We start from the raw sequence: 13,859 nt of genomic DNA, 5'->3' as shown, positions 1-13,859 counted from the left end.
TCCTCTGACAAGAGCCTCATGGATCCAGCCACTTTAGCTCCTCTGATGAGTCAGACATGACGATCAACAGGCCGTAAGGATTTCTCCTCAGGAAGGTGGTTTATTTACTGCCTGGCACTCACCTCAGCAATGACCTAGATACCATCTCCCTAGGGTTTGGCCAGATGATTTCATGTCTTCATAGGACTCGGAAGAAGCAACACAAGATCATTTAAACACCACCCAGACAGTTGTTTGTAGCTCTGTAGAGCACTGAAGAACACAGGGCCCTGCCCTAAGGAGCCTATAGCCTAGCTTTAGACAGGAGTGTAACAAACAAGAATGGGAGGGATTCATAGAATCATAGAATTCTATGAATCCCTCCCATTCTTGTTTGTTAGGATTAGGATTAGGGTAGATCTCATGGTTAAGCAAGGTAACATCTTCATTATAGTTCGACCAGGCCACACAGCATTTCATGAGACACCAAGAAGAGGAGCTCCATCAATTCATTCCAAGTCAGTGAAGCTCTGGAACCAAGGAGTAAGAGACTCTGTAGGATCAGACCATTGTTACCCTAAAGGTCCGAGTGCATGTGTGTTTTGTTCTGTGATATGGTCCCTTGTCAGAGGAGCTTTCTGTATCAGTCCTGGCAGGGGAAATGGGCATAACTGCAGTGTCACCCCAGCACGTACAATAGGATACACTAGGCTCCCTCCAGTCATGGAGGCAGAGTCCTGACCTTAGTTTCTAGTGAAATTCTCCTGCCAGGCCTTGACTCACTAGTGGCAAGCAGGAAGCTCTCTCAGAGGTATGAGGAGGGGCGTGGGGTATAGGAATGGGGACAGACAAGTCATCCATTTCTACAGACTGTAAGCCTTTGGTTTAAAAAAAAAAAAAATCCAATACTTAGGGTTGTGAAGAAACTTTTCCATGCTGAAGCCATGTTGGCAGACAGCTCCAGCACCACCACAGCTCAGAGCTTTCCCTAGCAATCACAAGAGTAACAAGATGTTGAAGAGGACCGGTTCTACTATACAGAACCCTCGGGGAGCAGAGGAAGTTATGAGACCTGCTGCTTGAGAAAAAGTTCTGGCACCACAAGCGCTGGAGCAAGTGCAATCCAAAGGGTCCTTTCTCCACCACCAGAAAAAAAAAAAAATAAAGTAAAATAGAACACAAGAGCCTTGAGGTTGGGGAAGGGTTAGAGCAGTTGAAGCCCCCCCCTTCCCCACAGCAATCAGGAGAATGAGGGAGCAGGTGAGACACACACCCTGGCCCCCAGGAGTCTGAGGAAGAGTGTTAGAGCCACGCTAGAAGTCACTAGCCGGACCAAAACATAAAACGCTCAGGCTTCTGGGAAGGTTAAGGAGAACTATTACAGATCCCTTGGTAAACCCACCACGCTGCAGTAGAAGATGCAGAGCGAAGGCAGACGCCTACCAGGTGCCCAGAACCACGGACAATAAACCTGACATGGGAGCCGGGAGACAGAGCACACTGCGAACCAAGAGAAGGGCACCCCCCGCAGCAAGACGGAGCAGCGGTGGGGACAAGTCCTCTACCCCACCCTCCAAACTAGGACGGAAGACAAGAAATTCTGCAAACTTTGAGAATGGGCCCAAGTCATTCCAGCGGTGCCCGGCCCTGGGAAAAACGAGAGAGGCCCCGAGCCGGCCCGTGCTGCAGGACTCCTGCCGGGGACGCAGGAAGGGAGGAGCCCCCCGCGCAGCGGGAACCCAGCCCGGTCCCGGCCGGCGCCTTCTCCCCCTGGCAGCCCCGGAAAAGGAGGGGAACTAGGAAGCGCCTCGTCTCCCCCAGCGGCGAGAAGGGGCTGCGAGCAGGGGGAGAAGCCGAGCTGGGAGGCGCCCGCTCCCCGGGGAGCGCGCAGCAAAGCCGCGCTGCGGCCAGCCCCTCCCGCGCCGCTGAGCCAAGGAACGGGGCGGGCGCTGCAGCCGCTGGCTCTCGCGCGGCGGGCGGGAGACTCGAGCCCCGGGCGGCCTCACCTGCGGGCGGGCAGGCAGCGGCCATGGCGCGGCCAGCGGTCCGGCCGGAAACGACGCGGCGCGCGCGCGCGCGGGGCACGCCCCCCCTCACGTGCCGGCTCCCCGCGCCGCCTCTCGCGCACGTGACCGGCCCCGCCCCACGCGGCCCCGCGCGCCGGGGCGGCTGCTCGCGCCGGGCCGCCCCCTGCCCTCGGGCCCATCCACGCCGCTCCCCGGGACGCACGGAACGGGGCCGCCCCCCGTGACCCCCAGGGCCCTGACCCCTGACCCTCAGGGCCATGGACTCGGCCCCCCACCCTGCTCCTGCAGGGCTGAGGGGGCCTCGTGTGACCCAGGCCGTAGACGCCGCCCCCTCGCACAATGTCCTTCCTGCTCCAGAAAGAACGGGAGGACTTGTGGCACCTGAGAGACTAACAGATTTATTAGAGCATAAGCTTTCGTGAGCTACAGCTCACTTCAGAACTCCTGATGAAACTCCTGTAGCTCTCGAAAGCTTATGCTCAAATAAATTTGTTAGTCTCTAAAGTGCCACAAGTCCTCCTTTTCTTTTTGCAAATGCAGACTAACACGGCTGCTACTCTGAAACATAGCATTATGTGGGTCCATTACTGAATGAGGCAGGCAACCTAGTGACAGAGGATGTGGAAAAACCTAATGTACTCAATACTTTTTTTGCCTCTGTCTTCACGAACAAGGTCAGCTCCCAGACTACTGCACTGGGCAGCACAGCATGGGGAGGAGGTGACCAGCCCTCTGTGGAGAAAGAAATGGTTTGGGATTATTTAGAAAACATGGACGAGCACAAGTCCATGGGGCCAGATGCGCTGCATCCGAGAGTGCTAAAGGAGTTGGCGGATGTGATTGCAGAGCCATTGGCCATTATCTTTGAAAACTCATGGTGATTGGGGGAAGTCCCGGACAACTGGAAAAAGGCTAATGTAGTGCCCATCTTTAAAAAAGGGAAGAAGGAGGATCCAGGGAACTACAGGCCAGTCAGCCTCACCTCAGTCCCTGGAAAAATCATGGAGCAGGTCCTCAAGGAATCAATTCTGAAGCACTTAGAGGAGAGGAAAGTGATCAGGAACTGTCAGCATGGATTCACCAAGGGCAAGTCATGCCTGACTAATCTAATTGCCTTCTAATACGAGATAACTGGCTCTGTGGACGAGGGGAAAGCAGTGGACATGTTCCTTGATTTAGCAAAGCTTTTGACACGGTCTCCCACAGTATTCTTGCCAGCAAGTTAAAGAAGTATGGGCTGGATGAATGGACTATAAGGTGGATAGAAAGCTGGCTAGATTGTCGGGCTCAACGGGTAGTGATCAATGGTTCCATCTCTAGTTGGCAGCTGATATCAAGTGGAGTGCCCCAAGGGTCAGTCCTTGGCCCGTTTTGTTCAATATCTTCATTAATGATGTGGAGGATGGTATGGACTGCACCCTCAGCAAGTTTGCAGATGACACTAAACTGGGAGGAGAGGTAGATACGCTGGAGGGTAGGGATAGGATACAGAGGGACCTAGACAAATGAGAGGATTGGACCAAAAGAAATCTGATGAGGTTCAACAAGGACAAGTGCAGAGTCCTGCACTTAGGACGGAAGAATCCCATGCACCGCTACAGACTAGGGACCGAATGGCTCGGCAGCAGTTCTGCAGAAAAGGACCTAGGGGGTACAGTGGACGAGAAGCTGGATATGAGTCAACAGTGTGCCCTTGTTGCCAAGAAGGCCAATGGCATTTTGGGATGTATAAGTAGGGGTATTGCCAGCAGATCGAGGGCCGTGATCCTTCCCCTCTATTTGACATTGGTGAGGCCTCATCTGGAGTACTGTGTCCAGTTTTGGGCCCCTCACTACAAGAAGGATGTGAAAAAATTGGAAAGCATCCAGCGGAGGGGATGATTAGGGGACTGGAACACATGATTTATGAGGAGAGGCTGAGGGAACTGGGATTGTTTAATCTGTGGAAGAGAAGAATGAGGGGGGATTTGATAGCTGCTTTCAACTACCTGAAAGAGGGTTCCAAAGAGGATGGATCTAGACTGTTCTCAGTGGTAGCAGATGACAGAACAAGGAGTTGGTCTCAAGTTGCAGTGGGGAAGGTTTAGGTTGGATATTAGGAAAAACTTGTTCACTAGGAGGGTGGTGAAGCACTGGAATGCGTTACCTTGGGAGATGGTGGAAACTCCATCCTTAGAGGTTTTTTTAAGGCCCAGTTTGACAAAGCCCTGGCTGAGATGATTTAGTTGGGTATTGGTCCTGCTTTGAGCAGGGGGTTGGACTAGATGACCTCCTGAGGTCCCTTCCAACCCTGATATTCTATGATTTTATGATCTATTACAAATGTGTTTGCATCTGGGGAACACCCAGTAGGCAGAATTCAATCTGTCTAGATGGCTGGCTGAGAAGAGCCATTAGGGAGAACAGTAGGTCTTAGAAGATGCTTATCTCCCATCGGGGCGCCTTTCTGAGTATGCTACAAACAGCCTCTGAGTCATGGCTGCTATGGCCCTACAGAGGGATGATTTAGTTGGGTATTGGTCCTGCTTTGAGCAGGGGGTTGGACTAGATGACCTCCTGAGGTCCCTTTCAACCCTGATATTCAATGATTCTGTGATTCCTTTTGCAGCCTGCCCTGACCTTGGCATTTCCAATGAGGGCTGACCCAGACACACCGGGTCACACCAGGGATGAGGGATTTGGAGTGCAGGAGAGGACTCCGGGCTGGGGTGGGGAAGAGGGTCAAGGTTTGGGAGTGTGGGAGGGGGCTCCAAGCTGAGGCAGGGGGTTGGGATGTCGAAGGAAATAAAGGCTCTGGGCTGGGGGTGTGGGCTCTGGGTTGGGGCCAGGGATTAAGGGTTTGGGGTGCAGGAGAAGGCTCCAGGCTGGGGCCAAGGGGTTCAGAGTGTGGGAGGGGGCTTTTTGTATCCCTTTGATTCTATTATCAATTTGCTACAGTTTTTTAGTTTCTGATTTAAGTTTGTTACTAAAAACTTTCCCTTTTCTTCCATTCGTTATAATTTTTTTATACCTGCCTTCACTTCCCCTCTAAATCAGGTCAGGTTGTTTTTAACCACTGGAATAGGTTACCTAGGGAGGTGGTGAAATCTCCATCCTTAGAGGTTTTTAAGGCCTGGCTTGACAAAGCCCTGGCAGGGATGATTTAGTTGGGGTTGGTCTGCTTTGAGCAGGGGGTTGGACTAGATGACCTCCTGAGGTCTCTTCCAACCCTAATATTCTATGATTCTATTATTCTAATACTGCCTTCTTCCTCAACTGAGGGATTGTGGCTTATGGGCATCTTATCTTAAACAATTCCCAGTATCATTCACATTTTTCTGATTAAATTCTTCCTCCCAGCTGATTTGGCTCATAGTTATTTTCAGCTTTAAAAGCACCAGGTTTTTATATATATATATATATATATATATATATATATATATATGTAAGAACAGCCAGACTGGATCAGACCAATGGTCCATCTAGCCCATGAATATTTGGCCAATCTAGCTCCTGTCTTCCAACAGTGGCCAATGCCAGGTGCTTCAGAGAGAATGAACTGAACAGGGGAATTATCAAGTGATCCTTCCCCTGTTTCCACTCCCAGCTTCTGGCAGTTAAAGGGACTAGGAACATCCAGAGCATGGGCTTGCATCCCAGATCATCTTTTCTAATAGTTATTGATGGCCCTTCTGGGTTAAATCCCTCTCTGAAATTGAATCATGAGCGTTCCTTCTGGACATCTGCCACTGACTGTGGCCAGCAATGGGCCCTGATCTAGCCTGGTTCCTTTGGCTGTAGTCTATGGAGCATCTCCTATGGCCTCACTAGCAGTTTCAGCCTGCTGGGCCTTGATTGTCTGTTGCTGGTCCCCAGCTGCTGGAGAAAGAGACCTCAGTGGTTCCCAAAATGGCTGCTCCAGGGACATCTCTGTAAGCAAGCCTGGAGATCTAATACTCACTGCTCTTCTCCTCTTTGAGAACTGTTCCTGGGATGAGGTGCAGCAGAACAGTGAGGCCTCGTGCAGGGGGCCACAGAGGCCTAGTACACCCCGTCATAGTCACACTGGGAGCTTATGTTCAGCTGTTTAGCCATCTCTCAAAAACTCTTAGGCAGCAGGTTTAAAACAAACAAAAGGAAGTCCTACTGCATACAATGCACAGTCAACCTGCGGAACTTGTTGCCAGAGAATGTTGTGAAGGTCAAAAGTATAATTTGGTTCAAAAAAGAACTAGATAAGTTCATGGAGGATAGATCCTTGGATGAATAATTATGGGAATCTCGAGCAGCGATGTTATTTTTTACCTTTGTATCTGGCACTGGTGCAACTGCTACTGGAATTCTGTTTCCAATTCTGGGAGTCCGCAATTTAGGGTTACCAACTTTCTTATTGCAGAAAACTGAACATCCTTGCCCCACCCCTAGGCCCCACCCCTGCCCCACCCCTTCTTTGAGGCCCTACCCCCTGCTCACTCCATCCCCCCACCTCAGTCGCTCGCTGTCCCCCACCCTCATTCACTTGCTCATTTTTACTGGGCTGTGGCAGGGGTGTCGGGTGCGGGAAGGGGTGAGGGGTGCAGGCTTTGGGCGGTGCTTACTTCAGGCGGCTCCCGGAAGCAACAGCTGTTTATCCCAGATTGTTTTGTCTCAGTCTATAAATGTTGGAATACCTCGCCTTAACCCTTTGCCCAGCCTAGGGAGCAGTGGAAAGTCCCGCCACTCACTGAGCTGCGTCCATTGTCACAGGCATATATGTGCTAGTGTAACTGTAGACATTGATCCAGAGAGCTAGGACCATGCTTTGTTGGCAATAAACTTGGCCGGGTGCCTTCACTACTAAACCAATTCTTGGGGTCATTGGGCACGTCAGTTGGAGCCTGCAGTACAGGTTATCTGGCCAGAGCCAGTGCAGCATGCAGAAAGAATACACACATGCAGCTGAACATATGACAACATTGATTCCATTCCAAGTTTCTTCCCCACTATATTTTTAAAATTCATATGGCCCTCCTTTGCTGGCAACCCAGCATGTCCATACCTTATCAAACTCTGTAGGGATTTTCAGGGACGGATTAAGGGGCGTTCCCTAGCACGTAGCTTTCTGCCATGTTAGATCACAGTTTCTACAGAGGGCAGCTTGCTTACTTACCAGATCAGTGGTTGGGGTCACCAATGTTGTCAGATGTTCAGCTGCGTGTGTGTTCTTTCCACATGCTGCACTGGCTCTGGCCAGATAGCCCGTACAGCAGGCTCCAATTGAACTGTTAAAAACACCTAAGACTGAACCGGGGAAGAACTGGACCCAGTGTCTGGCCTGTGAAAGGAATATCTGGAATTCTAAGCTGCAAGCAAAAGAAGTTTGTCTTCTAGAATCTCTGCAACCTGCTTAAAACAACATTTAGGGTGAGAAATTACTACTTGTAGCCAGTTTCTTTAGTGTATTGAGCTTAATTTGCATGTTTGTTTTATTTGCTCAGTAATCTACTTTGATCTGTTTGCTATCCCTTATAATTACTTAAAATCTATCCTTTGTAGTTAATAAGCTTATTTTGTTTTCTAAAACCCAGTTTGTGCAATTCATAGGGATCTGGGGGTCATAGTGGATCACAAGCTAAATATAAATCAACAGTGTAAAACTGTTGCAAAAAAAGCAAACATCATTCTGGGCTGTATTAGCAGGAGTGTTGTAAGCAAGACACGTGAAATAATTCTTCCGCTCTACTCCGCACTGATTAGGCTTCAACTGGAGTATTGTGTCCAGCTCTGGGTGCTACATTTCAGGAAAGATGTGGACAAATTGGAGAAAGTCCAGAGAAGAGCAACAAAAATGATTAAAGGTCTAGAAAATATGACCTATGAGGGAAGATTGAAAAAACTAGGTTTGTTTAGTCTGGAGAAGAGAAGACTGAGAGGGGACATGATAACAGTTTTCAATTATATAAAAGGTTGTTACAAGGAAGAGGGAGAAAAATTGTTCTTCCTAACCTCTGAGGATAGGACAAGAATCAATGGGCTTAAATTGCAGCAAGGGCAATTTAGGTTGGACATTAGGAGAAACTTCCTAACTGTCAGAGTAGTTAAGCACTGGAATAAATTGCCTAGGGAGGTTGTAGAATCTCCATCATTGGAGATTTTTAAGAGCAGGTTGGACAAACACCTGTCAGGGATGGGCTAGATAATACTTAGTCCTGCATTGAATGCAGGGGACTAGATTCAATGACTTCATAAAATCATAGAATATTAGGGTTGGAAGAAACCTCAGGAGGTCATCTAGTCCAACCCCTTGCTCAAAGCAGGACCAACACCAACTAAATCATCCCAGCCAGGGTTCTGTCAAGCCAGGCCTTAAAAACCTCTAAGGATGGAGATTCCACCACCTTCCTAGGTAACCCATTACAGTGCTTCACTACCCCCCTAGTGAAATAGTGTTTCCTAATATCCAGCCTAGACCTCCCTCACTGCAACTTGAGACCATTGCTCCTTGTTCTGTCATGTGCCACCACTGAGAACAGCCGAGCTCCATCCTCTTTGGAACCCCCTTCAGGTAGTTGAAGTCTGTTATCAAATCCCCCCTCACTCTTCTCTTCTGCAGACTAACCATAGCCCAGTTTCCTTAGCCTCTACTCTTAAGTCATGTGCCCCAGCCTCCTGATCATTTTTGTTGCCCTCCGCTGGACTCTCTCCAGTTTGTCCACATCCTTTCTGTAGTGGGGGGCCTCAAAACTAGATGCAATAGTCCAGATGTGGCCTCACCAGTGCTGAATAGAGGGTAATAATCACTTCCCTCGATCTGCTGGCAATGCTCCAGTCCAATATGTCATTAGCCTTCTTGGCAACAAGGGCACACTGCTGACTCATATCCAGCTTCTCATCCACTGTAATCCCCAGGTCCTTTTCTGCAGGACTGCTGCTTAGCCAGTCGGTCCCCAGCCTGTAGCGGTGGATGGGATTCTTCCGTCCTCAGTGCAGGACTCTGCACTTGTCCTTGTTGAACCTCAAGAGATTTCTTTTGGCCCAATCCTCCAATTTGTCTTGGTCATTCTGGACCCTATCCTTACCCTCCAGAGTATCTACCTCTCCCGACAGCTTAGTGTTATCTGCAAACTTGCTGAGGGTGCAATCCATCCCATCATCCAGATCATTAATAAAGATGTTGAACAAAACCAGCCCCAGGACCAACCCCTGAGGTATTCTGCTTGATACCGGCTGCCAACTAGGCATCGAGCTGTTGATCAATACCCATTGAGCCTGACAATCTAGCCAGCTTTCTATCCACCTTATAGTCCATTCATCCAATCCATACTTTTTTAACTTGCTGGCAAGAATACTGTGGGAGATCGTATCAAAAGATTTGCTAAAGTCCAGATATATCACGTCCCCTGCTTTCCCCATATCCACAGAGCCAGTTATCTCATCACCTGCAGGCAGGTGGAGGATCCGTGTGGCTCCCACAACTGCCCTGACTCCTGATCTGGGCTCCACTAGCTGCTGGCCTGGCCAGCGGGTGGGGTCTCGGAGGGAAGAGGAGGGAAAGGGGGCAGGGTATGCCTTGGCGAAAAGTGGGAAGGCTATGGCCCCTGGGCTCTCCTGTTCCAGCGCTAATGGGCCTGGCACCACATGGGGCCAGTTTATTTACAAATTTTGGTACATTTCTTTTTGTATTCAAACAGCAATCTCCACAGCTCCCTCAAGTGGTACTACCTTGTTAAACACACCATTCAATAGCTTTAATTCAGGGTGTTTTACTCCAAAACTAAATTAATCTCCAAGAGCCTCTGTCAGAAAATTACCAAACTGACAAGGGGCAGACAGGTTTTCAGACTTGTTTAACATTCTGAAATGTGTTCTTCTCTTTGGTTTCTTAGGTTACACTAGGGTATTGTTCCAATAAAAAATTGGTGGTAGGCACATAATATTGCTTTGCCATCTCTGCTGTGTCTTTATATTCCAGGTCACCAGGTTCTTGTGGAAAGTGTAAGTCTTTGAGCACTATAAATCAGGTTTTCCCCTCCAGTGTTGGGAAACCAGGCCTTTGTTTATCACTATGTGCTATAGCCTGGCACAGAAATACTGCTCAGGTCTCTTTGAGTACCGGCCGCAAAACCTTCCTCTTTTTCATTAAATTGGAAACTGTCCATATTTCCATATGCAGCCAGTTTATCTTTACTCTCTCTCTTCCTCCCACCTTCATCACCAATGTTCTCTGGTATGTTCATGGCATAAAAACACAGAGAGATGTTAGATCAAAACAAAACCCTCTTGCTGGAGGTTGGAACATAACACAACTTTATTTCTTAGAATTCAGAAAAATAAGACCGAAAACCAAAGAGAGAAAGCAGGCTGCTCCCTAAAGCAGACAGGCACCACTCACCCCACCTGGCTCTAGGCTGGTTCTCTGCAGAATGACAGCTTCAGTTTTCAATACTCCACACACAACATAAAGGGGAGAGATCCTAGCCCAGGCTGGGACGGCTCCAGGGACGATGTGGGGGAGGGGAAAGAGGGAATCATCACCTGGGCTGGAGCGGCTCCAGGAATGGTGTAGAGGGCAGGGATGGTGATGATGGGGGGGATCCAAATCTGGACTGGGACGACGCCGGGAATGGAGTAGTAGGGAGAAGGGGTCCCAGCCTGGGCTGCGATGGCTTTGAGGACAGTGCAACTTCTCAGTAAATATGACTGAGATCATTCAAGGGATTTGAAGGTTGTTGAATCTTGTTCCGTACATGCCTCATAGCTCCAGTGTGTGCCAGGAGCAGCTCTGAAGGAAAAGGAACAGGGTTTATGCTTCTTTAAAATGGGAAAACAAAGGGTTATATTGCGATTATATTATCTTGTTTCTTTTCACATCACAGAGTGAGATGTCTTCCCTTGCCCAGCAGGGCCCCTGAATGAGCAGGATTATGCCACAAACACCAAAATGTGAAACCAGAGCTGCAGAGCTGGCTGGGAGGTTTCATTAGGTTGCATAACACTCTGCTCTCTGACCTTGGCGAAACCTATTGAACTACAAGGCCTGACAAACAGTTAGAAGAAGAATTATCTTTGAAGATTCAGTGCCTGCCCCCTGTGGACTATGAACTCCTGATCTAGTGCTCTGCTGCTTATAGGGCTGACCCACCTATCAGCCAGGCGAGGCTCTGTATTCTATAAGTTAAAAAACATTCAGGCCTTTCTTTTTCCAGAAAAATGGATCAAAAAACCCAGCCCCCTGGGAGCAGGGCAGGCAGAGCCCTTAGCGCCAGACCCATCCCAGCCGTGGGGCCCAGCTCCCCGGGAGCAGGGTGGGCAGAGCCCTTAGCGCCACTCCCATCCCAGCTGTGGGGCCCAGCACCCCTGGAGCAGGATGGACACAGCCCTTATTGCCAGCTCTGCCTTGGCTGTGGAGGCCCCCCATGGCCTGGTTCTGCCCACAATGCCAGAGCAGCGTGAAAGGCCTTAATCCAAGTGAGACTCAGGCCCCTGATACAGGGTGGGAGGGGAGTTGTTAAGAGTCCTTGTCAGACAGGTGTGTGCGCCTGAGGGCGGCTCTCCACCCTTTCCCCAAGGCCCAACGGCTCAGGCATCTGATACCCAGGGCTGTGCCTGGGGCGCTCCTCGGCGGGAGTACAGCAAGGGTCTGAGGCTGAGATAAGGGGCAGGACATGAGCTGGGCACAGCTGTTTCCGCTGCCCTGGCCTGATAGAGCTGTGGTGACACTGGGGCTCCTGGCCCAGCTGTGTGAAGCGACAGGCCAGCGATAGTTTGTGGGGCCTTCCTGTGCAGGCCCAGAAACAAAACCACACGTAGGCACATGCCCCTCCCCAGCCTTGGTGTTACCGGCTCCACCACCCTCACTGCTTTGTGCCTTGCCCTGCGCTGCCCCATTAGCGTTGCCAGCTCTGAGGTACAAATGCCAGGATATCAGGGATGGTTCTGAGCTCACAACGCTGGCCAGCTGGCCTTGCATACTGAGCACCCTGGCACGTTTTCTGGGACAGCTACCTTAAAAAAGGGAATGATCCTGAGAAACCTGGCCAGGTGACAATCCTAGCCCGGACCGGGAGCAGCCCTGTCTGGGATTGCCCCTGGCTGTTGTCCTCCTGGGTAAGTGGCTCTCCGATCTCCACGCCCGCATGGCGCATGGATGGACCAGCATGGTGTCTCACGCGGGGCTGTGTGCCCCGGCCCAGCAACACAGTTTACTCTGGTTGCAATGACTTAGCAGCTTATGGTCCATACCCCTCTGTACAGGAGACGGTGGCAGCTCACTGCAGAGGCAAGGCTGGGCACTTGTGATTGAAAGCCAGGTCCTCTGCACGCATGCCACTCCTCTGATGCCTGGCCTGTCTTGAACACCCATCCTGCCTCCCTGGGTGCTCTTCTTGCCCTGAACACTCCAACTGCCATTTGTGTCCCACATGCTCCCTGTGGCCTGGGGGCTCACCTGTGAGGTATGTGCTTCCCTACAGTGCCCGGTGCTCCACTCACTACCTATGTTCCATCCTGGCTCCCATGCACTCTGCCATCCTGACTTGCCCTCTGCACCTGGCACCCCCAGATGCTTTCAAATTTTCCTCTCACTCCAAAGCATGTAGGGGTTTTCCAGGCTCTCTGCTACACCAGACCACCCCTGGGCTCCTTCCTCTTGTTCCCTGTTTATCTCTGGTGCTGCCTCTGGACTTCCTGCAATATGAACTAGTTCAGACTGGGGCATGGAAGGTAGATCCCAGCCACCACCCTCCTAGCTGGCGGAGAGCAGGAAATAGATCCCCAGGCACCCCCATCTCCATAGAGCAGGGGTGGACAGACTTTTTAGCCCAAGGGCCACATCAGGATGCGAAACTGTATGGAGGACCGGGTAGGGAAGGCTGTGCCTCCCCAAACAGCCTGACCTCCCGCCCCCTGACTGCCCCCCCTCAGAGTCCCCAACCCATCCAACCCCCCCTGCTCCTTGACCCCTGACCGCCCCCTCCCGGGACCCTCCGCCCCTAACCGACCCCCTGGGACCCGACCCTCTATCCAACCCCCACTGCTTCCTATCCCCTGACTGCCCCGATCGCTATCCACACCCCTGCCCCCTGACAGGCCCCCGGTACTCCCATGCTTATCAAAGTCCCCCGGGTTCCCATCCCCTGACCCCCCCAGAACCCCCAACCCATCCAACCCCCCCTGCTCCTTGTCCCCTGACCATCCCCTCCCAGGACCCCCCACCCATAACCGCCACCCGGGACCTCACCCCATATCCAACCGCCCCCTGCTTCCCATCCCCTGACTGCCCCCCCGAACCTCCGCCCCATCCAACTGCTCCCCGTCCCCTGTCTGCCCTCGGGGACTCCCTGCCCCTTATCTAACCTCCCCACCCCCTTACCATGCCACTCAGAGTGGCAGGACTGGCTTATTGGAAAGCCTGGGAGGTGGGCGGGTGCAAGCTGCGCTGTGCGCGTGGCAGTGAGTCTGCAGGGGAGTGGGGACAGCAGGCCAGGGGCCGGGGGCTAGCCTCCCTGGCCAGGAGCTCAGGGGCCGGGCAGGATGGTCCTGCAGACTGGATGTGGCCTGCAGGCCATAGTTTGTCCACTTCTGCCATAGAGTGTGGGGACTGGCCATGCTTGCTGGGGGATCATCCCTCTGTTCCCATGGAGAAGGCGTGAATTCTAGGTTCTTTCTAGGCGAATAGGAATGGCACCCCCCTTTGGAGTGTAAACCCAACATTATACCATCTTGTACTGCACAGGGAACTGTACAGTGTGAGCTCATTAAATTCGCCCTCTTCCTCAATGTGGAGGAAGATACGCAACAGCTCTCTGCTCCCCAGTTAAAATTTCCACAAACTGGCTTTAGACACAACAAAAACAAGTTTATTAACTACAAAAGATAGATTTTAAGTGATTATAA

The 13,859-nt window shown here is 51.2% G+C and overlaps 1 protein-coding gene across 2 annotated transcripts in view; it reads right to left on the bottom strand.

The window, feature by feature from the left end:
- Nucleotides 1-2,104, bottom strand: part of MCOLN1 (mucolipin TRP cation channel 1) — a 38,804-nt gene extending 36,700 nt beyond the window's left edge. The window contains exon 1 of one of the 2 annotated variants that reach the window (XM_043506807.1): nt 1,986-2,104. In XM_043506807.1, the coding sequence (XP_043362742.1) occupies nt 1,986-2,010 (25 nt within the window). In that variant the 5' untranslated portion in view covers nt 2,011-2,104. The remainder of the gene's footprint in view (nt 1-1,985) is intronic. The other variant, XM_038378661.2, reaches the window with a different exon arrangement.
- Between the last annotated feature and the right edge of the window lie 11,755 nt (nt 2,105-13,859).

Source organism: Dermochelys coriacea, chromosome 20, assembly GCF_009764565.3.
Source record: "Dermochelys coriacea isolate rDerCor1 chromosome 20, rDerCor1.pri.v4, whole genome shotgun sequence".
NCBI lineage: Eukaryota > Metazoa > Chordata > Testudines > Dermochelyidae > Dermochelys > Dermochelys coriacea.
The sequence above is the reverse complement of the archived record's forward strand: the minus strand, read 5'-3'. Positions and strand labels throughout refer to the sequence as shown.